The sequence below is a fragment of the Penicillium alfredii genome (genome assembly GCF_028826965.1).
Source record: "Penicillium alfredii strain IBT 34128 chromosome Unknown utg000007l_segment0_segment0, whole genome shotgun sequence".
In the NCBI taxonomy this organism is placed as follows: Eukaryota; Fungi; Ascomycota; class Eurotiomycetes; order Eurotiales; family Aspergillaceae; genus Penicillium; species Penicillium alfredii.
Window position 1 is genome coordinate 1,656,892 of NW_026622704.1, and position 22,937 is coordinate 1,679,828.

Sequence of the window (22,937 nt, forward strand, 5' to 3'; positions counted from 1 at the left end):
CATGAGCTTGATGAATGCTCGGCCGACACCTGGCCTTGTAGAATGCGCCAAAGAGCCGAACCATCCAGTTAGCCAAAAACAACGAGACCTGTAAATAGAGAGAGAGAGAGAGAGAGATGAGTCTAACAGTATAACAAGGCCCGTGTTAATCTTACAATATCCGTGTGACAAATTCCACTAATATGTGCCTCTAAAAAAGTTCTATAAACACTTGCTTGTCGTCAAACCAGACATACAGCACTTCCAATGTTAATTCATCTCAATATCGTAATCATCATCATATTCGCCCCAAAACTCCTTCAAGTCTTCGACACGCCAGGCCGTAGCCCAGCCAGTCTCACGCTCGATCCGTATCAAGATCTCGATGATAGCTGCATGCTCAGAATGGTGCGACATGACTTTCCCAGCTATCCACAACGGCTGCAGCGCATTAGTCCAGCAACCGCTAATGCAGAAAAAAAAATGTTAGCAATTTTCTTTTCACCCAAGTCTATATTTTTTTTTTTTAAAAAAAAAGGTCAATTGGAACACGCGAAACTCACTGGTGCGCGTTGGAAGCAGAAATCGCACATATTTGGCGCGCATGCCACAGAACAGATCTCTATCCCTTTCATCAGCTTATGCAAGGGAATAATAATCCATGAATAGGTTGAATGGTCACAACTCACCGGCCTCTTCGATAAGGTCAATGTCTTCGGCTTCCGTTGAAGCAACAGCAGGGCAGAAACATGATAAAGTTGGTTCCCGGAAACTATTCCAACATTTAGTTCCCAGCTACTTCCATGATTTTGAGTAGTAGCAACCACTTACTGGCAGATCCATTTCCATACAGCACTGTAGGAAAGGGCCGAACTCGTCCGCAGTCCGAGTTGGAGACACTAAAGATGGATTTCATCTGGCTCGGCCGGTTCTCATACCACTGCTCAACACAATTAAACAGCTCTTTCCAGCGATTGACATACAAATCGCCCTCCTCATTGGCCACCGACTGGTACGAGGTGCAGGGCTGGGCTATCTTTGACGCGCAGCCAAACAGGACCCCAAGCGTGCGCGCCGCAAGATACACGGTGTAGTTGGCGTAGATGTCGAAGTTGCTTCTCGCTGATGAAAGGAAGATTTGCGATGCCTCGGTAGAATGCATATCATTCGGCCGCCAGTTGTGGATAGGAATAATAGTTTCTTCCTCGGATATAAGACCACCGCAGACGTCTGCGAGAGATGTTAGTATTGAGGACGTTATCCAAGAAGCGGATAGAATTGCCCATACCCATTCGAGCAAAACACCAAAACAAGGCTTGTTCTTCTTTTCCAGAAAAACCGTTGATGCCGGCGGCTTGTATTAAATATGCGCAGCCGTCCAAGTGGCGGCGCCACTCTTTGGGATTGCCTGGTTTGATGTGAGAAAAAGAGATAGAGTAGTGGTTGATAACGTACAGCTAAGCATTTCAAGAACACACAGAATCACACAGGATGCAATGACGGGCACAGTTTTGCTCCCCAGCTCAGGAAGAAGGAGATGGATAGCTTCCTGGTAGAGAGACAAGCTCTCCGACTGAGATTTCTCATTCTGCTGCCTTTCCAGCTGTCGCGCAGACAGAGCCAGTATTGAGTACCGCAGGTGAGGGGCCGACTTGGCCATTTGCGGGAACGTCGAGGCAAAATGGCGATTGTTATCAAACATGTCGAGCTGCTTGCCATCAGCAAAATTATCGTCTGAGTCGACCACATGTAGTCACTTACCCATGAACAGATCTCGTTTAAATAGTTTTGCCAGAGAACATCCTCCCGGTCCGGTGACAGCTCAAAGCGTCGGCTTACCCCAGCCCGACGAAGATTTCTCTCGGGCCTGGCCAACGACTCGACGTCACTGAAAGCTGTCAAAGTGTGCACCGAGGGTACAGACTCGGGCGAGCTGCGATGGCTAGGAACATCAGGCCGGGCAGTCCATAACTGACGGTTTCGCAGTGCCTTATGCAGTGCTTCATAAGCAGAGCCCGGAATGAAGACATCGTTGACGAAATCAGCTGGGTCAGAGAAAACACCGTGGTCAAACAGAGGCGATGGAACAGTCTGGTATGAATCGGCGACAGATGAATGGAACTGAGTGCTATTGGTGATATCTCTCAGTGCAGCCAGGCCGTCGATCACATATTCTGGACTGGAATTGATATAGGCGTGCGATGAGGAGTCATCCTTGGACATGGAAGGTGGACGAAAGTCGCATTGCAGGCTTGGTGGATATTGTGATTGATCCTGTATATCCAGATGACTCGAGTTTCTTTCATCGCTGTGGTGACTTGGAGAGCCGTGGCTATGTCTCGGCGATATATGCGACAGAGCCTCACTGGACAACGGCGGCGATAGACCTTGACCAAGATGAGGGGTTGGATCTGAAAAGGCGCCCTCAACAAGAGGCGCAGAATGCTCACTAGCTTCGGAAACAGCAACAAGAGCCGACGCAGCCTCAGTGTCTGGTGCAGATGTCGACGAAGGCGAGTCCTGTCGGTCAGGCAGACCTGTATCAGTTTGATTCTGTCGCCTCGCTGCGCCCCGTGTCTGCGGAGCAGTTGGCAAAGCATTCAAAATCTTGAATTTACTATGCCTCTTGGACTTGGTCGCTGCCACACCCTGGCTCATGGAGGGGTGATCCGATCCCAGCACCCTGATATTTGAATCGCGAAACGAACCGAGCATTCGCCATTGGCACTGATCGCCTCGGCGCTTGCAGCCCGTGCAAGTCGGCTTGGCTTCGTCGCATTTCCGTCGTCGACGGCTGCAATTGACGCACCCAGTCCTGGTGCGTTTCTTTCGCCCGGTCCCCGTCTCTGAGGCTTGCTTAGAGCCCTGCGTCTCTGCTTGCGGGGATGATTTGCTGTGCTCGTTATCGCTACCAGCCAAGGGGCTGTTAAAGCGCGTGGTCGACATTTCCTCCCAAAACAGTCACCATCCCGGAACATTGCTGGGAGTCGTGAGTCCTGTCTGTTCGATATTGGGCTAGAAATGCGGCAGAGTTTTACTCGATCGGGTAGCTGGAAGCGCCGGGTTCTCTCACAGCCAAGTCCCACTCGGCGGGTTGTTGTTGGCCGCGGACTGTGGAGATGATCGCGGGGTTTGGCCGAGTGGCGCTGGCCATCCGGCAATAATGGAGACGCAGGAGAAAGGCGGGACTTCCCCGGAAATGGAGTACAGAGATATTTTTCTTGTCAAAAGATGAGAAAATAATGTCGAGTTTTTTTTCTTAAAACATTATAGACCAAATGCTGCCTGATATTCTAGTTATCCTATGTTACAATCCCATATTTCAAGTGCTGGTCTATGCGAAATCCCTTAGCTCTCCCCCAGAAACGTTTACTCGACATGCTCAGCGTTCACAGTTTCCAGATCTTTGCTTTGACCGACACGAGTGTCTACATCGCCAGGCATGCCCATAGATGGCTGCCAGTGGAGCTGGACCTTCTCGCTGGTGAAGAGGAGATCAATCTGCTCAAGGGTAAGATTGCGCGGCTCGGGGTAGAAGAAGTAGATGAGCGGCAGGAAGCAAAAGTTAAAAAATATTTTCAAAAGTTAGTCAATTTTGAACTGGCAGTAAACATGAGCTGCGAATTGTACATACTGGCAAAGTAGATGTAAGTGCGGTAGCCGATATTGTCGATGCTGACTGGAGTGATCTCGACAACGAGGAAAGTACAGATCCCTGGCAGTTTAAGTGTAAGCTTAATATAGAAAGCTGCAAGTCATGAGTAACTTACAGTTGGTAGCAGTGGCCAAGGATGCCGCACGAGTTCGGATGGCGAGAGGTGCATATTCTGCGGGCACTGCAGGGGTGATCAATCAGTAAGGGGGCATAGCTCCAAGTAGGATTACCCAAAAAAAACTTACAGAGCCAGGGGATTGCCAGAAGGCCAGTTCCGAAGAAGAAATTGAAAATGAATAGCATCACCGTCGCAACTAAGCCAGCGGCGTGTCCTCCATCCCAAACTGTGCCTGCTAGGATGGCCATGCACGCTCCTTGTCCAGCAACAGCAAACAGCATGAGCTTTCGACGACCGAGACTAAAGAAAGTAAGTATAGGAGCTGGATCGGAAGAACCAAAGGTATTTACCGATCAATCGTCCAGATAGGCACCATGGAAGAAAAGAAGTATGCAATCCCGTTGAATCCAGCCAGTAAAAGCGCTGTATTGTGGGACATTCCAACGGATTTCTCGAAGATCACAGTCGCATACTAGTATAGTGTTAGAGAAAGCATTATGTGTGAATGAATGGGAACTCACGTAGGTGATTAGGTTTATACCCGAAATTTGCTGCATCATCTGTCCACCCATACCCAAAAGAGTCCGATACAAAAATCGTTGCTTGCCATTTTGGAAGATAAGCTTAAAAGAGCTCTCAGAGGAAGCCTCCTGTTCTTCTGCAATTGCTCGGGAAATTTCTGTCACATCCAGATTGACCACTGGGTCGTACTCGTCGATTTCCCGGGCATTGTGTTGGAGTGCCCAGATGATGTGGCGAGCTTTGCTTTCGTTGCCGTGTTTGATGAGCTATAATAGTTAGCTTTCTTCAGGACAATGCTTCCATCTATCTTGACATACCCATCGAGGAGACTCGGGAAGGAACAGCACGCCGAAGAATGTGAGAACGGCGAAAAGGATCTGCAAGGCAATGGGGAATCGGAATTGCGCTTCGCTTTTGACGAAAGAGAAACCATAGTCTGTGGTTCTCATCGTCAGTAGTAATCCAATAAAGAGGGGAAAAAAAGACTATCATAACTCACCAACCCAATACGAAAGCATGACACCAAAGATGTTGATGGCTAGTTCGATAGCCAACTATGTCCAGGGTCAGTTCTGTTTGAGAAATGTCGTCAATGAACGTACCCCTTTGCCTCGGCTGGCAGCTTTGCTCAATTCCGAATGCCAGACAGCTATTAAAAGGGCGTCAGTGATAAAACAAATGTATTCTTATAGTGGACCACAAACTCACGAATAGTGCTGGTGTTGAGACCATTCCCAATACCAGCAATGATACGCCCAACAAGCATATGAGGAATGCTATAGGCACTGCATTGGAGCGCAGCCCCGATACTCAAGATGACACATCCGGACATGATGCACCTGCGGCGACCAAGACGTTCTCCTGCAATCAAAGATATGATTGCGCCCAAGAAGCAGCCCTATCCGGGTCAGCATCTAACAAGTGAGGTGAATTCGAGTTAACTTACTATCTCATAGATAGCGACACTGGTGAGCGAGAAGATATGTCAGCTTATATGCCTCTTCATCTGCTGCCTTGATACGGGAGACCTCACACTGTTCCTTGGAGAGACGAGCTTCCATGACCTGCCTTTGTGGTGTCTATCTCCGGAAACCTCGCAACGAATGCATCTCCACTCAGCAAACTGGACATGACCCCTTGATCATAACCAAAACTATACTGTCAAGTCAACAGCGCAATCACTCGAGATAGACTCTATTCTGGCAAGAAGGTCTCCACTCACAGTAAGAAGCCACTGCCAGCAGTGGCCGTGATGGCGTAAGTTAATAGTCGTCCCATGAGGAATGTCATGATGCTGCAATGACAATGGTCTGATATCCTCAGAACACCAAAGAAAAGTAGATTTCTTCTAGTATGCCCAGAGTAGTGGGGCTATTCAATCCTTTATAAGATGCTCACAAACAATGATATGGCCAATAAGTGGTGCCATACAAGGTTCCGTGAAACCGGGGGGTTAATTTCCGGGACGATCTGAAATGTCCCAGCTGGAATGTTTCTATCCCGGGCAAGATCCGCCGCAATTGCGGGGTGTATGAAGACAAGACAAAATGCCGCATCTAGTGCTTAAATTTGCTTTAAATGTGATGGTCTCTACTGAGTGTAAGCTATCTAAAGCTTCCTATGAAGGTCCTAGAAAGTAGGGTGCTTATTTTTAGTTATTTTTAGTTATATTTTATTTTTATATTTTTATATTTTATTTTATTCTATTCTATTTTATTTTTTACCACGAGTGAATTTAGAGAGTTCATGCTGTGATCTTTTCTGCACTTTAACGAAGACAACATATCAACGATTGACAGGCACGCGTCTTTAATCCGAACAGAAGCCATCGGGGGACCGAACCGAGTTCTGTCAGTTCGGCATCTCCACGCTTAAATCCTTAAACGGCCGAATCATACTTTCCTAATTGGGAAGTATTAAGCGTCTCTGGGATCTACTGCGAAAGAGCCATATTTTAATCAATTAGTCTTACAAAAATGGAAAAGAAAACTCATGGAATACGAGCATTTACTGGATAGACTCCACTATGTGAGAGAATGTCGGCTAAAGCGCGGCCTCTTGTATACCACGCGGCATCCCCAGTTCCCCAGTTTACTGCCCCAGTCTCCACACGCTTGCATCCCCATGTTTTCCGTAACAGGCAGCCTTTTGCGCTTGTTCACCTATGACCGGCCCGTTGGCAGCACACATCGGCATGATTTGTCGGGCTCGGCGAAGAAATCGTGGAAAAATGGGCCTCGGACAGGAATCACTGTATCGGGAGTTCCACTGCGGTGCTTCCAGCTCAGCATTTCCTAGTCGGGTCGTATATGCCGCAGGCTGCTGAGGACTGGGTACCCGCGACCAGCTGCGAGATGAATCCTATATGAAGAAGGGATCTCCTTAGGCCCCTCGAGGACTAAGAACCCTTCACGCAGAGCACTTTTCTATTACCATCATTCAACAGCACACCCACCATGGCTCCCTCCATTTCCCTCGATCATACCACCCCGGCGGTTGTTCCCGAGTCGAACGAGACCCCGGCTGCTTTTGCTTCCACCGCCAATCTCTTCTCCCTGGGTGGTCGTACAATCGTGATCACGGGAGGTGGTCGTGGCTTGGGAATGACTTTGACCACGGCTGTACTTGAAGCCGGGGGCGACGTCGCCTGTCTGGACCTTCTCCCTGAACCAAGCCAGAAGGAGTGGCAGGGTGTCCAGAAGCTCGCGAAATCGCGTGGTCTTCAGGCAACATACTCGCAGTGCGACATCACCAACGAGGAGGCCACCAAGACGCTACTGGAGCAGATTGCCGCGGAGGGACTGCGTCGGAACATGCCTCTGCGCGGTGCCATTACCTGTGCGGGCATCCAGCAGATGGTTCCCGCCTTGGACTATCCAGTTGACGGGTACCGCAAGATGCTAGATGTGAAGTGAGTTGGATGAGAATATGTGGAAAGCCAGTGAAATACTAATGTGATGTTATCTAGCGTTCTGGGAACCTTTATTCCTGCTAAACACTGTGCTCGCATTTTCGTGGGGCAGAAGACCCCTGGTAGCATTGTAATGATTGCGTCGATGTCTGGCCAGATTGCCAACCGGGTGAGTCTTTCCTGGGAAAGTTCCAGTTAAAGAAAAAGTTTCTAACACTCTGACTCAGGGATTGACCTGCACCGCATACAACTCATCCAAGGCCGCCGTCCACCAGATGTGCCGCTCAGTCGCCCAGGAATGGGGCCAGCACAACATTCGTATCAACACGCTGTCTGCAGGAGTAAGGAAGCCTGAGGCAATATCACGAAAGATTCAAACTGTTGACAATTCTACTAGTATATCCGCACTGCCATGACCGATGCTCTGCTCAAAGAGAAGCCCGAAGTGGAGGAGACCTGGATGCGCGGCGCTCTTCTCGGTCGATTGGGTGCTCCCGAGGACTTCAAGGCACCTACGGTGTTTATGCTTGCTGACGGCAGTGCCTGGATGACAGGTGCCGATCTCCGCGTGGACGGTGGCCATTGTGCCTCGGCATAGATCTACTTCGTCTGGAGTGGACCCATGATGAATTAGACGTGGCATGTTTTTGGCGTTATAGATTGGGTTGGATATCAGAAGAGAAGAAAAAGCTAGAATAGAAGTTTGATGGACCGTAATTCAAGATTTAAGCAAATCACTGCGATTTGGAAGCTTCCTCATGCATGCTCATTCCGGGTGTATCCAGTATATTGAAGCATAGATGGAGTTGATTTCATACAAAAATGATCCAAATAAACAGACTAACCAGACGACAAGCTTGCTGGTCTTCAGAATATCTCAGTGACCTCAAGTGCAGTGAAGTTCACCTCCATCGTGTGTATGGCAGTTCTATACAAATTAGTATCTCATTCAAAACAACACGACGGGTACATCCGGGTGAACACTTACAGCAGGCACTTCCGATGTCTTGGAAGGTGGCTCGCTGGTAGTCCCAGTGGCACTCGGCTGATTCTGAGAGGTCGTAGGCTTCTCTTCGCTACTATGCTGATGATTCTGAGCCCCAGGACATCCGATCCCAGGAACAGATATATCAAACGCATATACCTCCAACGCAAAGTATTGAAGTGTTTCCGAGTCGCGGGTGGACCGAATCGGAGTCTTTGCCGCTAGATCCACCACTTCTTTATATCCATCTGCAAAATGATCAATCCAGTCCTGTCCAAAAGTAGGTAGATGATAGAGCCGGTGCAGAAGGTCAGAAGCCCAGAAAGTGTTGGTTTCAGAGCCCGACACAGTGTATCCAAGCGCACACATAGTTGAAAGCGAGCGACGAGCTTCATAGCTAAGGTCGCAGATAACGGTTTCGCCGGTCCCATTCTCACCGCGCCAATGTCCAGCGTAGCCTGCAATATTATTAAATATTGAAATCAGCATAGATTCGTCGAACGGAAGGAATAGTTCTTTTCACCATCGAGATCGCAATTTCCGTCCGGATTGTCACAGCGGAAGAGGGCATTTTCTTTGTCGCCGTTGATCACGATATCGAAGGCACCAACAGGTTCCATTGACGGGCGGTTGCCAAAATATTTTCGGTAGATCTCGCTTTCATTGCGCCATCGTAGGATGTGAGCTTTGGCATGTTCTGCGAGGGCGATGGTTTCATTGAGACCCAACTCGATCTGCCGGCGCTGGGTTGCATTGCAGCTCGAATGGATAGGGTATTGGCTAACGGCTCCAGCGTCCCAAGGAGCAAGTGCCATTTGGGAAAATGGATGAGAAGAGGCGTTCTCTGTATGCCCAGTGGCAGGTAGAGCAACACCAATGGCCGCGGAGCAAAGTAAAAGATTGAGTAGGAGTGCCATGTTCTATGTCAAGTCTAAGCTTAAACATATAATTCTCTGAAACTACATGACGTCTAGCAACCTTTTATATTCATTTCTGTCGGCTAATTCGCTCCAACATGCTAAGAAGATCAAACTCTGATTCTTGTGCCAAGTACAACTGCTCGACAATCCTCACTCTTGTCCTGCCGGTGTACATCTAGCGAAGTATGCAAGAGGAATTCCCGGCTCAGTATAGATCAATAAGGTAAATAAAACTCTGTTATACTCCACACGATAGCAAGCGCCAAGAGAGGACCTTGAGAGCGCAAAACAAGGCACAGACCCTTTCCCACTGCAACAACCACGCGGAACGTGCCTGCCATGCCAAGAACCCAAGCTCGGCGGGCGTCAAGATGCTTGGAAAAGAGGACCTTGGGAGAAACAAGCGTTGCGGGAGCGGTCTTCTCCGTTCCATGAAGCCCGATTTGGTACTCGGGTCGCCCTTGGCAGTAGAAAGAGAAAATTTCCGCCTACTTGGCGGCAGGCACCTTGGAGGTAAGAAATTCTGTAGCGTGGACTCGTGTCTCTGTTGTGTTCGGAACTTTTATAGACATTCTCATCCGCTTGCAAGTCTCGCTCCTCTCGAGCAAATAGCAATACTTTGCCATCGGTAAATCTGATTGTGGTTAATTTGAACAAAAAGCTCGTTTGTTTGCTTTTGTTGGCTGCTGTTTTGGATTTTCAGAGGACAGGATGCTCGTTCTCAAGTCTCTTCTCGTATCCTTGAGCATTGCGCAAGTATATGCAGCCAGTCCTACCACATCAGGGGCTTCGACGTCTATCACTGGCTGCCATAACCATGGATCAGACATTTTTTGTATTGATGGCGACGGTCATGAGGTGGCGGTCTCGGCAACAGCTACACCCACTGGTGGAGCACCGGCACAATACACTGGATGCCACTCTCATGGAAGCGAGTCGTAAGTAGCCTGAGCAATTTCTGAAGTTGACATACTAACCTCTTGTGATTGTGAAGATACTGCCTTGATCCAGATGGCAACGAGGTCTCAATCAAAGCAGAGGAGACGGGTCACAGCGAGAGCGGGCATACACATGAGCACGAGGATGAGCACGAGCACGGCGAGCATGACCATTCCCACGAAGAATCTTCTGGGGGAGGCAAAACCAACTGTCACTTCCATGCTGGTGTGGAGTAAGTCTAATTAACCTGGCTTTTATCTAGGCGGAAGCTGACTTGCATTGACTGCAGGCACTGCGTCGCAGAGGGTGAATCGGAAGAAAGCAGCCACTCCTCATGCGGCATTCAGACCAGAGACTATGACGTGCCCTTGCGAATTGGCACATTGTTTGTTATTCTTGTCACCAGCGCTATTGGCGTCTTCGCTCCCATCCTGCTGTTGAAGCTTCCATTTGCGAAGATCAATGGAGTGATCTCGACTGTGATCAAGCAGTTCGGAACGGGAATTATCATTGCCACAGCTTTTGTTCATGTCAGTACCGGAAGTCTTTTACTTGAGGGGACCATTGCTCACAGAAACAGTTATACACGCATGCCTCCCTCATGTTCACCAACGACTGCCTCGGCGAGCTCGACTACGAAGCTACAACTTCTGCCATAGTCATGGCCGGGATCTTCCTTGCCTTCCTGTTTGAATACATCGGCCACCGGGTGATCGTGGCACGCGGGCGCAAAACAGAAACCTGTGCCTCCAGCACCTCTGAGTCCCAAGAGGCATCTCAAAAAGACCAGCACTCGTCACCCCAGACCGCACCTCAGCAGCCGATGCTGGCTCATCTTGGACACAACCACGGCCCAATGGACCCATTCAAGCCCAGCAGCAAGTTTTCAGTCCTGGTCATGGAAGCAGGAGTGCTCTTCCATAGTATTTTGATCGGTCTGACCCTGGTTGTTGCCGGCGACTCCTTCTATAAAACTCTTCTGGTGGTCATCGTCTTCCACCAATTCTTTGAAGGGTTGGCGCTCGGAGCTCGGATTGCCATGCTTCCCGGTGCTATCTTCCCATCCAAGGCGTTGATGGCGGTGGCATTTGCTCTTATTACACCCATTGGCATGGCCATCGGGCTGGGTGTGTTGCATTCGTTCAATGGGAACGAGAAGAGCACGCTGATTGCTCTCGGTACGTTGGATGCGTTGTCTGCTGGTATCCTGGTTTGGGTGGGAGTCGTCGATATGTGGGCACGCGATTGGGTGATTGAAGGGGGGGAGATGCTGGATGCAAGTATAGGAAAGGTGTTGGCTGGAGGGATTTCTCTGGTGGTGGGGCTGGTATTGATGGGTCTGCTCGGGAAATGGGCATAAAGCTGTCTTGATGTGTCGGGAGATTTGCTTAAGCTAGATATTGATATAGCTTAGGACTTCGGGTGTTATGTTACTCCAGGAATTAACCCGCAATTTCGGGACTCAAGCTTCGGCCTTTTTCTAGAATCAGTATCTTGGAATTAGATTTTATGGAAACGCAATGATAAATTCATGTTTCTGAATCTCAAGTCATAAAAACATCAGGTCATGGAATGCATATGTAGCTGCTAATGCTTCCTGCGTGTGAAGTCAATCTCCCGTCCGTGTTCAATATCATATGTAAAAAAAAACTCGCAGAAACAAAACGCATTCAAGGCTATGATAACCTAGATCTTGAATGTTGGGTACCGAATCATGCAATAAATCTAAGAGAGAGTCCAGTCAGTAACCACGAGAAACCATAAGAAGCCAACCAACGGAGATCTGGTACTCACCTTGCAAACATCCGGTCCATCCGCACACTCAATCTCCTTGACAAGATGGAACCCCATCTTTTCATAGATCTGCACATTGGGATATCCCTTAGAGCTCTCGAGGTAACACGGCATCCCCTCCTGATCAGCTAGATCCATAACACTCTCCATCAACTTCTTTCCCACGCCCATACCGCGCACCTCAGAACTGACACCCAGCACATTGCAGAAATGATACCCGCGCGGGTCATCCCACAGAGAGATATGAGCCTCGTGCTGCACCTGCTTCCAGATCCAGTACCGGCGGATATTCAGGCCGCCACGGCCGAAGAAGCGGATGTTATTGAGGAGTTGCCGGAATGACAAAATCCATTCCTGGGCCCATACAGACCATGTCTGGGTCGTCGACGCGGCCTTGGGTGAGTACCACCAGCCAACTCCGACAACGCTACCGGGCGGGAGGCGAATTTCGCGGTTAGTTTTGGTTTCGCTGGATGCGCGAGTTACTTTGGCGACTGAGATGGGGCAGCCGCAGTTGAGTCCGTACTGGAAATGTGCGGCGAGAGAGGCTGCATTGCGTTGTTTATTGAACTGTTGAGCAAGATTATTACTCGTGCTCTCATCTCAATAGAAGTGTTCATTTTGTTTCTTCTTCGCTCCTGACATTTCTTGAAATAGTTGCATTGGGGAATGGTATTTCATACCTGAGATGGATCATCAAATGCCCAGCAAAAATAAGGATCGTCTTCGAATGCTTTCTGCACACATTCTACGGCACCAGGTATATCGGTCTCCGCCAGGGGGACGATTTCGATGGACATTGTATGGATGGTTTGTCCACTACGGTCTCGCAATCGCGGCGTTGGGTCGATTCAACGGACAGGTTTAGAAATACACGTATTTCTTCTACTGGCTCTGAGAAGGGGCTGGGACAGAGATATAGTATAGTAGTGCGAATGGAGCCGTAGTGGATAGAGGGAGAAAGCCGCCATCTAAGGAGAGTTGGAGTGGGATGAAGCCACCAGTCGTGGGAGGGAGGAGAGAAAGAAAGAAACGTGAAATCCGAAGGTGGTAGCAAGCCAAGCAGTCAATAAAGTGGTCAAGAAAAAGGGTGAAGCTGTTTAAGATCCAAGGAGAGAGAGAGAAAGAGGGGTGTGATTCATATAGCTACGACCGATAGTCCCCTAGCAAGACTCTTATCTTATTTAGACCCGACAACCTCTCTAACCTTTCTAGGCAGCTCCACCCGGGACACCAAGATGTTGGCGAAGGTGGGTTACACCTCTCCTCACCCTCGGAGACTGGTCTTTTTGCTTTCACTCCGACTCTAAGCGCCCGTGCGCGCATTTGACAAGAATGCGCGTGACTAGAAAGATGGAAGATCTACGTTGCACTAATAAATCGATCGAATATGCCGCTCTGCTTTGACTGTCCGTCGCCAGACGCGGGGATGAGTGGAGCAGCTATGCGGAATCAGGAAGGTTGTGGCGGATAGTGGACATTGACCGTCGGAGATGGGGGCCGGGGCTTATCGATTTGGTGTGCGACGAGGAGGACCGAGGGAGCCAAGAGATAAAGTAGTTGGCCGAGGATAAGATCACTGATCATGAGACATGCTCGAGGCTATGAATATACACAGTTGGACATAATTCTAGGCAAGAATGGATGTTCCTCCCCTACGTCATAGATAGATTGGGTCAGATAGCGGATGACTTCTCCACACTTAAATTGCCCTTGATCATCCTTTGGGCTTGCTTGCAGCTCATATTTTGTATCTTGAATCAGTTCTACTTGTCGAAACCGTCAACTGGCGATGGACCAGAGCGGGTTTGTCGATCGGTGGTGAATGACGATTGCTTTGACTACTATAGCCTCAATACACTTCTTGTTAGTAAATTCAATAGCTCCAAGGCACATATAATAGGGCATTTTAAAATGGTGTTTATCTCCCCAATACTCTTCGAAGATATGTGGAAGGTATTGCTTAAATATGATCAGGAGATTTTGCAATATAGAGACCTTGTGGACCCCAGATTGGCAATCTCTAAAAACCTTGACCTTGAAGTCTAGTAGTAGACGCCCAACATTAAGCTCGATTATGGATATCATTCGTCACACAGCTTAATAGTAGATCCCAAAATGAATTCCATAAATAAGGTCTCATCTAGCTTTGAAATAAAGACTAAAGAAGGTTCTTACATACTACTAGTGGGATATGGCTTCCTTTTTTCACTTGTATCACCTTCAACAATCATACTACAACATGCCGTGGAACATGATATATGTATACTGTAGTTACTTCCTATTGCGATTTGATTTCTTCTTTCAAATCATGATCCATCATTTTCAAAGTTCAAAGTGACTATGTAGGGGTTTCCGGTATATCATTATGGCATAGAAAAGTCACCTTAAGCGCTACGTTAATTAATACAGATGATATTATCCAATAGATAAAAAATAACTCTGATCATAATGGATTCCTGGAATTTGGCTCTAGCCTTGGCGCTAGTATCAGCTATCTCTAAGCGCCCTGCTGGCGCTGAGAGCTAGAGGCACGGGCTTCAGGCCTATCAACTTGGGTAAAGATTGCGTGATTTAAAATGCAACTTCTTGAGCAAGATGCATAGCCAAAGAGACCAAATTATGCCTGAGACTGGCCTATTTAAGTATGCCGATTGGTGGATATGTTTGGTAGCCCGCTTCTACAGGTCGATCAGCGCTAGACTGGCGGCACAGAGCTCGAATCTACCCAATCTTAATTGTCCAGAATATTTGAGTGGGGCAATACCCTAGCAACAAATGCTAGCCGCTGTCTAATGCGGCCCTAAAGTATGCGCGCGGTCTATACCCAAGCCTTGAGCGCCTAGAGCATACTGATGGTATTCCAATTGGCAGATTCGGTAGCGCCAGATCAAGAAAGTCCTTGGTATAGCCAGAATCTTTTCCAAGAGAAGACCTATAAAGAGGTGGGTGTTTCCTCGCAAGACTTTATTCGATTTCATTCTGAACAGGGAGTCGAGTATGAGAGACTGAATCAGCGGTTATTGAGATCGGTGGTATCCAACTCTCTTTCCTTGGTTGCGACTTCCATACTCTCATAAGAACAGCAGGTTATAGTCGTTCTCATCTGACAAGAGAACATGATATGCTCCGAAAAGAAGTCCTTCGGGAATAGGGGTATTGTTATGGTGGATTGAGATGAAGGTAATACTAACACTGATTCAAGTATTTTGGTCGACTTCGGGACAATGCGATAATGACTATTTGTGGATGGGACATGTGGAAAAGAATACCCGTGAGTCGGCCTAGCTGATCTAGAGTTAAAAAGGCTTTTGAATCGAATCTGACTACCTTTACTTAGATCAATAGGTGCATAGCTCCATCGGGAGCATCGGATCGGTCCGATCGGTGGTGGACAGGAGGGGGTGTGGAGGAAAGGGGAGAGAGTATGGGGATGGAATGAATTGCATGTTGTCATTTGACTTTTGTTGTTCTTTCTTTTGTTCTTTCTTTCTTTTTCTCTTCTGTTGTGTTTATCTTTTTCTTCCTTCTTTCTGTCTTTCTTCTTCTTTGCCTCTTCTGATACTTGATATTTTAATTCCCTTTCTATTGACCTGTGCTGCCTAATTTCTAGACCCCAATTCCTTCTGTATAATAACCTGACTCGGCCTGAAACGACTCCACTATAGGCAGCATCCGAATACGAGATACCCAATAACTCGCCAGGAGCCAATCGGCCCCACTGCGTAACAAGCTCAGCGCTAATGGGCTGCCCTGGTGTTGACTCTGGATTTGCGTCAGCGCAGCGACAACGGGATTGGCGGAGATAATGTAATATCGAGAAACTGTTATTTCTAATTCTCATAATTAGGTCCGACTCGGAGTGAACAGTATTAATGTATTAATATCCAAGTATTGAGCATTACATGTTGACCGCATCGAACGCGATCTGCGAGAGCCGAACCAAATCATTGGCCCATGTGGCCGTTGCCAGCCAATTAACGGGCCATCCGGCATTGCGAATCTGAGGTATCGCCGGCTGTCGTCAGCTCTTTTTCTTTCTTTTTTATGTTGCCTTCCCCCTCTTTCTTACTTTACACTTCCATCACCTTAACACCTCTCTTTTCTTCTTTTCTTCTATGTACCTAACCCGCTATGCGTTGACCAACTCATTTTAGCCATACTATCTCTCTATCTATCTTATAACCACCATGGCTCGCCTCTCAAACTCCGCCATCATCGTCATCGTCCTGGTCGGCTGCCTGGCCGTCACCGCGCTCGGAGCAGCCCTCTTCCAAAAGTACAACCCCGCCGACAATGATTCGCGATACAGTCCGCCCTATGAGCAGGGCCAGTACATGCGCACAGTGCGAATGCGCAATTATGGGCATCTGAAACAGGAGTCGTTGGAGGGCAGGGATATCGAGTCACGCTGTATGTTTCACTCCCACCTGATAATTGATAAACAATCAACAATCGTATCAGATGTGCCGATCGCTAATACCTTCATCAGTAACCCCAATGTCGGGCTACTATCAATCCCCAGTAGAACGACAGTGACCAGCCAATCTCTTCCTCCCTCTCTCTCTCTCTTCTCTCTTCTCTCTATGGATCTCCGACTCTCACGACCCTCATGACTCACGACGAATATCTCTATGGCTGGACCAGGAAACACCGGTCGATGTCAATGGGTGTGACTGGGTGCAGCTGGCTATCGACATCTACGAAGACTTAGATCGAGGGCAAGTCAGGTTGTGCTCCGGTACATCTCGTCCCCCAACGCACTATGTCATCTCATTCTCGTCTTCGTGTGTACATTTCCAACCAGCTGCCCTCCACTTTGTATAAAACATGCTGCAATCATCTTTACCTTCATAGCATCTTTATGCCCAAGAAGTCGAATCTAATTTATTGATATCTTCCAAGTCGCCTTAAAATGATACTGACTTGCCCACAAAACAAATTATCCTTTATAATCCCCTGGCACACGCGGAATCGAGGCCCGTAAGGCTGATCAAAGCTTCGTGCGAACCACGGTACTTAAAATCGATATCAACAAATGACGTCAAATCGAATCAAGCTACAACATTGAATTTCACGATAATTAGCAATTGCGCAGGTGGGGTTCATTCGATTGGAAGCCGATAACGATATGCCAGATCCTATAGGTTTGCTGCAGCCTCCACAAAGCCCCCTATCTCTCGCTCTATGGAATTTCTCATCGCAGTGGTTCCTCGTCCCGCAAGGAACAGGGATCATAGGCGTCATTATCAATCGACTGGACCACCGATTCGACGGACAGCGCACTCTATCAAGAATCGTGTGGTTCTACACCATAGTTTTACTAGGAATCTGCCTGTTTATCTACTTACTACGACTATCCCTATACCCCAGATACGTCTGCCGGCAACTACGCAACAACCTCAATGAGACATCCTGTCTCGCCTGCATCCCCATCACCTTCACCTCGATCATCCAGCTAGCAGTCCTGCAGCACGGTGACACCGCCGGTGTCAGCATCTACGTCCTGTGGTGGATCAACAGCGCCTTCGCCATAGCCGCATGTCTCGGGATCCCCACCGTACAACTCAAACTCCAACCACCAGGCACGCAGCACGTCTCGCCAACAGTGCTCCTCCCCTTCATCGCAGCCCTCACAGCCGCCACAGGCGGCGCCGTAATCTGTCGTGCCGGGCATCTCAGCCCCCGTCTCCAGGTGCCCGCCATCCTCGTCGCATACCTGGAAGTGGGCGCGGGATTGGGGTTGGCCGCCGGCACCAACGCCGTCATTCTCTTCCAGCATTTCGACCGCTCGTTCATCGACCCAGGCACCGTGTTTCAGGACATGGTGATGTGCGGGCCCTTCGGGCAGGGCGCGTTCGCGCTCCAGGTCCTCGGCCAGGCCGTGCAGCGGGGCAGCTTTGCGGGGTATGAGCGTGGTGTCTTCTTGACGGCAACAGCTGCCGGCTCGGTCGGCTTTACTAGTCAGTTTCTGGCGCTGCTGATCTGGGGCTATGGGGTCTTTTGGTGGTGCTTCGCCATCTTAAGCATTTGACACGTTGTGGACCCAGCCTGGAGGTTGGAAACAGACGCGGTTTGGGATATCGGCTTCGTCGATCATCTTTCCCTGGGTGCGTGCCGATCTTTCTTCTTTTTTCTTTCTTGTTATTCTTCTTTTGCGTAGTATCTCTGCTGCCTTGTCGCGATGTGATGAGAATTTTCTAATTCGAGGCGGTGTTGCTAGGGTGTTTTCACCAACGCAGCTGTCGAGTTTGGGAAGATCATGGACTCCCCCGCCTTCGCGGTTGTGTCGACTGGCCTGTTGCTGCTGTTGGTGATGGTCTGGTTTGTCAATCAGGTTCTCATCGTCAAGGGTCTGGTGACAGGGCGGTTGATAGGCCTGGAGCATGGGTGGCACCGCCCTGGCGACCAACGCTCGCCAGAGATCAAAGAGGCCTGACGGTGTTGCGAGCAGATGTGTAAGAGAAGAACACTTCAAAGGAGCGATCTCTGCCAGCAATGACCTCACACACCAACTGGCCGGTGGACATGTTTTGTCTGAATGGAGGCCGAGGTTAAGGCTGTAAACCAACCTGCCAAGACCGATCGACAGGATAGGGATGGCGAAAGGGAGAGAAAATAGTCCACGGATGAGAATCAATCAAGGACCAAATTCTCAGAGGAAGTGGTCCAGTTATTTCTGAGCGGGTCCACGTGTTGGCAACCTCCACAGGGCGCGGGCAAGAGAACAGCCATCGCTAGACTGCCGATCAGCGTATACCGGGTGTTTTATCCTGAAACAAGGTTCACAAGGCTATGAATTGATCGACAGGCGTGTGACGGCTTCTTAAAATATCATGGTTTGGGGGCGTGACAGTTCAGGGCTCGCAGGTGTTCGGCCCAGGGTGTCTGAAGATAAAGAGGAAAATGAGAAAAAAGATCGCGATGCTCACGTTTTCGTTGGTGCCTAGCGTACTGCAGAACCAATCGAGTCCCTCGCCAACCCGAGCCGGTCCACGGCTTTTTCGACCGGTTCATGCCGTATTCGCCAGGCCCACCATTTGTCTTAAAACGAATACGAGTAGGGCTGGGCTATTTATATGCTGGTGAGTGTACCTTTTATTTTTATTTTTATTTTGATATTATTCTTCTTCTTTACTTCTCACGAAGCTTACTCCCTAGCAATTGTCTTTCTTTTCCCCTTCTATCTCGCATGCCATGAATTCCCCAGACTCCGGAACCTATGATAGCGGCAGCAGCGACGAGCGGTATGCTCAGCCCTAAAATAAAGACAAGCTCTGTATACCTAGCTAATGCTTGTAAACACAACAGACACCAATCACAACCAAAAACAAAAATCCAAGCAACCTTCCAAATCGCCCGCCCACCCCCGAAATCCCACCAGCGCCTTCGTCTCACCCCAAAGCTCCTGCTCCAATTCCAGCAACTCACTCCAAACAACCGCCCCATCCCCGTCCTAGAGATCTGGCAGCCGTCTTTCCGCAAATCAAAGCTGACGCGTGGGTTCCCCAAGCGACCGAAACTCAGCACGGGCGATCTCTATGCCGCGCTGAACGAGCCGTACATTACGGGCAACAGCAACAGCCACCAAACCAATAGTGCAAGATCCTCGTCGTACGAGAAAGCCGACGCCAATTCCCAGGAAAAAGATATCGTCGCCGTCATATGCCGACCCGCAGGCGAGGACCGTGCGTCTGCGATTCATTTTCACCATGCGCGGTGCGCTTGGCAAGCGATACCCGGTAATGCGGGCTCGGAGCGCAATATCCCCTGTTACCGGTTCGTGGTCGATAACGATGATGATGAAGCCGATGAAAGTAAACCAAGTAATGTCGAGCCTGGGCGCATGATTATGCAATGGGAGAAGCGGACGCCGCCGGACAGAGGCGACGCGCCTCGCGGGCCATTGGACAATGACCATTTTGTTTTTGTCATGATTGATCGCAAGGCGCGGCGGAAGAGTCGCATTGCTACGATGACGCGCGGCGGGCTCGACATTAGTGTGCGCAAGAGCTCGATTCTTGAGCATCTGCAGGCGTGTGTGGATTCGCTGAGTCCCCGGTCGACGTCGCGGAGTAATACTGATTCTGCGGCGAGTCTGGAAACTTGGCTCTATATACATGTCCTTACATTGGGGGTGTGGGTTGCCTCCCAAGAGGGATGGCTGAATTGATCCTGGGATATCAGATGTATATACGAAGTAATGAGCAATGACCCATGCCACGACACACATAAAGGTCCTAAGATAACGGGGAAAGAAAAAGACAAACTAGTACGAAGCAAGGCCTACTTCCAATGCCTTGATCTGCAGCGCCAGCAGTCGTGAATAGTACCGACACAGCGCCAGATTGCCGCCCATAAACCAGAAGCCCGGGTGCCCACTGCGCTGCCACATCATGCGCATTTCGCCCTCGGCATTCAGGCCCCAGACATTGCCCACGCGGTCTGCAACCGCGTCTCCGAAAATGATTCGCGCCTGCGACCTCATGTTCTGGTACCCCGTCGCAAAGACAATCTCGTCAGCCTCCAACTCGGACCCATCCGCGAACCGCAGTCCCCGCGCCACAACCTCGCTAATTTCCTGGCCCTGCTTGACCTTGATCTTTCCGTCGACGATCAGCTGGCTGGCCCCAACGTCAATGTAGTACCCGCCTCCGCGCTGCAGATACTTGAACAACAGTCCTGCATCCATGGGGCCCTGGTCAACCTTGAAGCCGGCCTTCTCTAGTCCTTGGATGGTTTGGGCATCGTTCTGGCTTGTGGCTTTGGTGATATTGGTTTGCTGTTTCTTGAACAGCTCTGGGGGAAAACTCCACAGATATAGATCTGCGTCTTCGGTCGCTGGGCCCGATTCCTCGTACAGGCCTTTCAGGGCGATGTTGACGATCGATTCCGACGAGACTACGCACGTCGAGCTGCGCTGCACCATGGTCACGTCGTATCCCTTCTCATAGTAGTCTTGCGCAATGTCGTGTCCCGAGTTGCAAGACCCAATAACAATAGCTTTCTTGCCTTTGGAATTTTCGTTCGCACCCGGAAACTCGGAGCTATGGCACATGCGATCGCCTTGGAACGACTCCATGCCCTTGAAAGTCGGGGCGTTTTTCTTGCCAGAATGCCCGGTTGCTTGGATGACGTGGTGCGGATGCAGCGTGCGAGTTTCGGTGGTTCCATCCTCCTTCTTGCGTTGGAGAACGACAGTCCATTGCTTTTTGGCCTCGTCATAGGAGGATGACTGGAGTTCGGTTTGGGTCCAGACATTCAGCTCCAGAAGCTTGACATAGGCTTCGAAGAATCCCGCGAGCTTATCCTTGGGGGTGAAAATCGGCCAGTTCGAAGGGAAAGGCAGGTATGGCATGTGGTCGAACCACACGGGGTCATGGAGAACAAGCTGATGGTACCGCCGGCGCCACCTGTCCCCGATCCTATCCCCGCGGTCGATGATCAACGTATCAATGTTGAGCATCTTGAGACGCGCAGCAGCGGTCAGGCCACCTTGGCCAGCACCTACAATAATACAGTTAGCTCTTTGCAATTTGGCTTATGTGGAACACACCATCTAGATGAAATATATACCGACGATCAGGACTGCGGGCTCTTTTCCCTCAAAGTTGGTGTCTGCAGTTCGTCGATCCTGCCAGTTCGTTCTACCCTGCTGCTCGCCATGCCTCGCACCAATAGGTCTGCGATGGCTCACAGCTTCCTCGTAGCCAGTCAACTCAACCAGAGAAGTGAAAACAATGTTAATCTTCCAGTCATTGTTCTGCTGAGCCAATCGCACGACACCATGTCCACGTCGAACGTCCGTAGCGAACAAGATGAAGAATTCGATGCCATGGACTTCACCAAAGGCATCAATGGGCCCATTATGGGGAGCCTTGAACGCCGACGACCGGTCGATCTCGATCTTGCCGGATGGCGATGGTTTTGTTACGAACTCTGCAATCGCATTGGGGCCCTTGGTGGTATGGAATTCCCACGAGAAGCACAGGTGGTCGCGCCAGTAGCTGTTCTCCAGAAACAGCCCGGCGAGGGATTGTTGGTCCTTCTTTGCCAGGCTGTCATTCAGCTGCTCAATGATCTTTGTCGCAATCTTGTCTGGGTCGTCTGGGGTCGTCGAGGCTGTCTGCGGGAACTGGCCCACCGGGATGTTGCACGAGCCGGGCTCGGCTCGGTCCCGCGAGGGCAGGTTGGGCTGAGAGTCTGTGGCAGCAGCGGCCATGTTCACGAATCAATCAATCAAAAAGGGAGGCTATTTTTTTTGAGTCATATGAATCAAAAAGAGAATCAGGTAAAAAAAATGGCAGAGAGGTGTGCGACCCCGCGGAATTGGCCCAGTTTTAAACCCCACCCTCGTCTCGAAATTAAGAACTCCACCTGTAAGCACACGTACAACTGTCTGCTTTGGCAGCCGAAATTATCGACTGGTTTCTGAGTAACCGTTCTTGGAGCCCGGGGTAACCGATCCCGGGTTTGGCCCATACTCTATCTGTGTTCTGCGCGGGGATCTTCCCCGCATCCAAGTAACTAGACAGAGAGCTTTATTGCGAGTCTGCCACGGAGTTATGAGGTCGCCAGGTAGCCAGGCGAGGATTCTTCTTAGGGAGAACTAGGGGGAAATAGGGAGAGCAGAACTGCTGAGGAAAGGGAGTAGAAGAGAGAGAGAGGATCAAATTGTCTGTCTGTAGGATCTGTCTGTCTGTCGAGAAGAAGATAAGCGAAGCTATCTGCTACCTACAGGTCCGCTGCGGGCGGGCAGGGAGGCGGTGGAGAAAGACTAGCAGAACACCGGTCCCAACAATTCTGTATCTAGTAATAATAACTAGTAATACCTATAGATTACTCTTCTATCAAAAATGAAATCAATTACGCTTACTTTCTATTTAGGCAGTTTGATTCGCATCTTAGGGTTGGGGATCCCAACCCTAAGACAGTATAACTTATGTGATTTACCATTTTGTGTTTCTTATACTATCTGTTTATATTTGCTTTTTAGCCTCTCTTCTCTTTAAATCTTTTCCATCTTTTCTAGGTCCTATTATTGATAATGTTTAATTTCTACTTTTCCCCCCCTCGAATAGTATCAAAAAAGACGGCCTTATAAGTCACGGCCA

The 22,937-nt window shown here is 49.4% G+C and overlaps 10 protein-coding genes across 10 annotated transcripts; 5 read left to right on the forward strand and 5 right to left on the reverse strand.

Moving 5' to 3' along the window:
* Window positions 1-249: 249 nt before the first annotated feature.
* Window positions 250-2,925, reverse strand: NUU61_005271 (Zn(II)2Cys6 transcription factor; the record flags this gene model as incomplete). The annotated part of the gene is made up of 7 exons (XM_056655853.1): window positions 250-445; window positions 543-601; window positions 669-751; window positions 811-1,209; window positions 1,268-1,387; window positions 1,435-1,687; window positions 1,741-2,925. 7 exons carry the CDS (start codon window positions 2,923-2,925, stop codon window positions 250-252), a joined length of 2,295 nt encoding a protein of 764 aa, XP_056511466.1.
* Window positions 2,926-3,614: 689 nt separating this feature from the next.
* NUU61_005272 (uncharacterized protein) lies at window positions 3,615-5,564 on the reverse strand (the record flags this gene model as incomplete). Its single annotated transcript, XM_056655854.1, has 12 exons — window positions 3,615-3,694; window positions 3,750-3,815; window positions 3,880-4,052; window positions 4,103-4,224; window positions 4,274-4,540; window positions 4,592-4,710; window positions 4,774-4,828; window positions 4,877-4,923; window positions 4,983-5,172; window positions 5,221-5,239; window positions 5,308-5,427; window positions 5,497-5,564. Coding segments are annotated over 12 exons (1,326 nt in total), but the record flags the coding sequence as incomplete, so codon positions are not given.
* A 1,166-nt stretch (window positions 5,565-6,730) lies between these two features.
* Window positions 6,731-7,783, forward strand: NUU61_005273 (oxidoreductase, short chain dehydrogenase/reductase family; the record flags this gene model as incomplete). Its single annotated transcript, XM_056655855.1, has 4 exons — window positions 6,731-7,185; window positions 7,243-7,354; window positions 7,413-7,526; window positions 7,583-7,783. 4 exons carry the CDS (start codon window positions 6,731-6,733, stop codon window positions 7,781-7,783), a joined length of 882 nt encoding a protein of 293 aa, XP_056511468.1.
* A 288-nt stretch (window positions 7,784-8,071) lies between these two features.
* Window positions 8,072-9,087, reverse strand: aspf2 (major allergen Asp F2; the record flags this gene model as incomplete). The annotated part of the gene is made up of 3 exons (XM_056655856.1): window positions 8,072-8,113; window positions 8,174-8,628; window positions 8,673-9,087. 3 exons carry the CDS (start codon window positions 9,085-9,087, stop codon window positions 8,072-8,074), a joined length of 912 nt encoding a protein of 303 aa, XP_056511469.1.
* A 714-nt stretch (window positions 9,088-9,801) lies between these two features.
* Window positions 9,802-11,389, forward strand: zrfC (putative ZIP Zinc transporter; the record flags this gene model as incomplete). The annotated part of the gene is made up of 4 exons (XM_056655857.1): window positions 9,802-10,028; window positions 10,085-10,261; window positions 10,319-10,559; window positions 10,610-11,389. 4 exons carry the CDS (start codon window positions 9,802-9,804, stop codon window positions 11,387-11,389), a joined length of 1,425 nt encoding a protein of 474 aa, XP_056511470.1.
* Window positions 11,390-11,715: 326 nt separating this feature from the next.
* Window positions 11,716-12,623, reverse strand: NUU61_005276 (GNAT family N-acetyltransferase; the record flags this gene model as incomplete). The annotated part of the gene is made up of 3 exons (XM_056655858.1): window positions 11,716-11,754; window positions 11,824-12,393; window positions 12,507-12,623. 3 exons carry the CDS (start codon window positions 12,621-12,623, stop codon window positions 11,716-11,718), a joined length of 726 nt encoding a protein of 241 aa, XP_056511471.1.
* A 3,390-nt stretch (window positions 12,624-16,013) lies between these two features.
* NUU61_005277 (uncharacterized protein) lies at window positions 16,014-16,362 on the forward strand (the record flags this gene model as incomplete). The annotated part of the gene is made up of 2 exons (XM_056655859.1): window positions 16,014-16,236; window positions 16,316-16,362. The coding sequence occupies 2 exons, from the start codon at window positions 16,014-16,016 to the stop codon at window positions 16,360-16,362; spliced, it is 270 nt and encodes an 89-aa protein (XP_056511472.1).
* A 592-nt stretch (window positions 16,363-16,954) lies between these two features.
* Window positions 16,955-18,262, forward strand: NUU61_005278 (putative malic acid transport protein; the record flags this gene model as incomplete). The annotated part of the gene is made up of 2 exons (XM_056655860.1): window positions 16,955-17,821; window positions 18,047-18,262. 2 exons carry the CDS (start codon window positions 16,955-16,957, stop codon window positions 18,260-18,262), a joined length of 1,083 nt encoding a protein of 360 aa, XP_056511473.1.
* Window positions 18,263-19,020: 758 nt separating this feature from the next.
* NUU61_005279 (uncharacterized protein) lies at window positions 19,021-19,996 on the forward strand (the record flags this gene model as incomplete). Its single annotated transcript, XM_056655861.1, has 2 exons — window positions 19,021-19,070; window positions 19,135-19,996. 2 exons carry the CDS (start codon window positions 19,021-19,023, stop codon window positions 19,994-19,996), a joined length of 912 nt encoding a protein of 303 aa, XP_056511474.1.
* A 96-nt stretch (window positions 19,997-20,092) lies between these two features.
* NUU61_005280 (flavin-containing monooxygenase) lies at window positions 20,093-22,045 on the reverse strand (the record flags this gene model as incomplete). The annotated part of the gene is made up of 2 exons (XM_056655862.1): window positions 20,093-21,330; window positions 21,400-22,045. The coding sequence occupies 2 exons, from the start codon at window positions 22,043-22,045 to the stop codon at window positions 20,093-20,095; spliced, it is 1,884 nt and encodes a 627-aa protein (XP_056511475.1).
* Window positions 22,046-22,937: the final 892 nt, after the last annotated feature.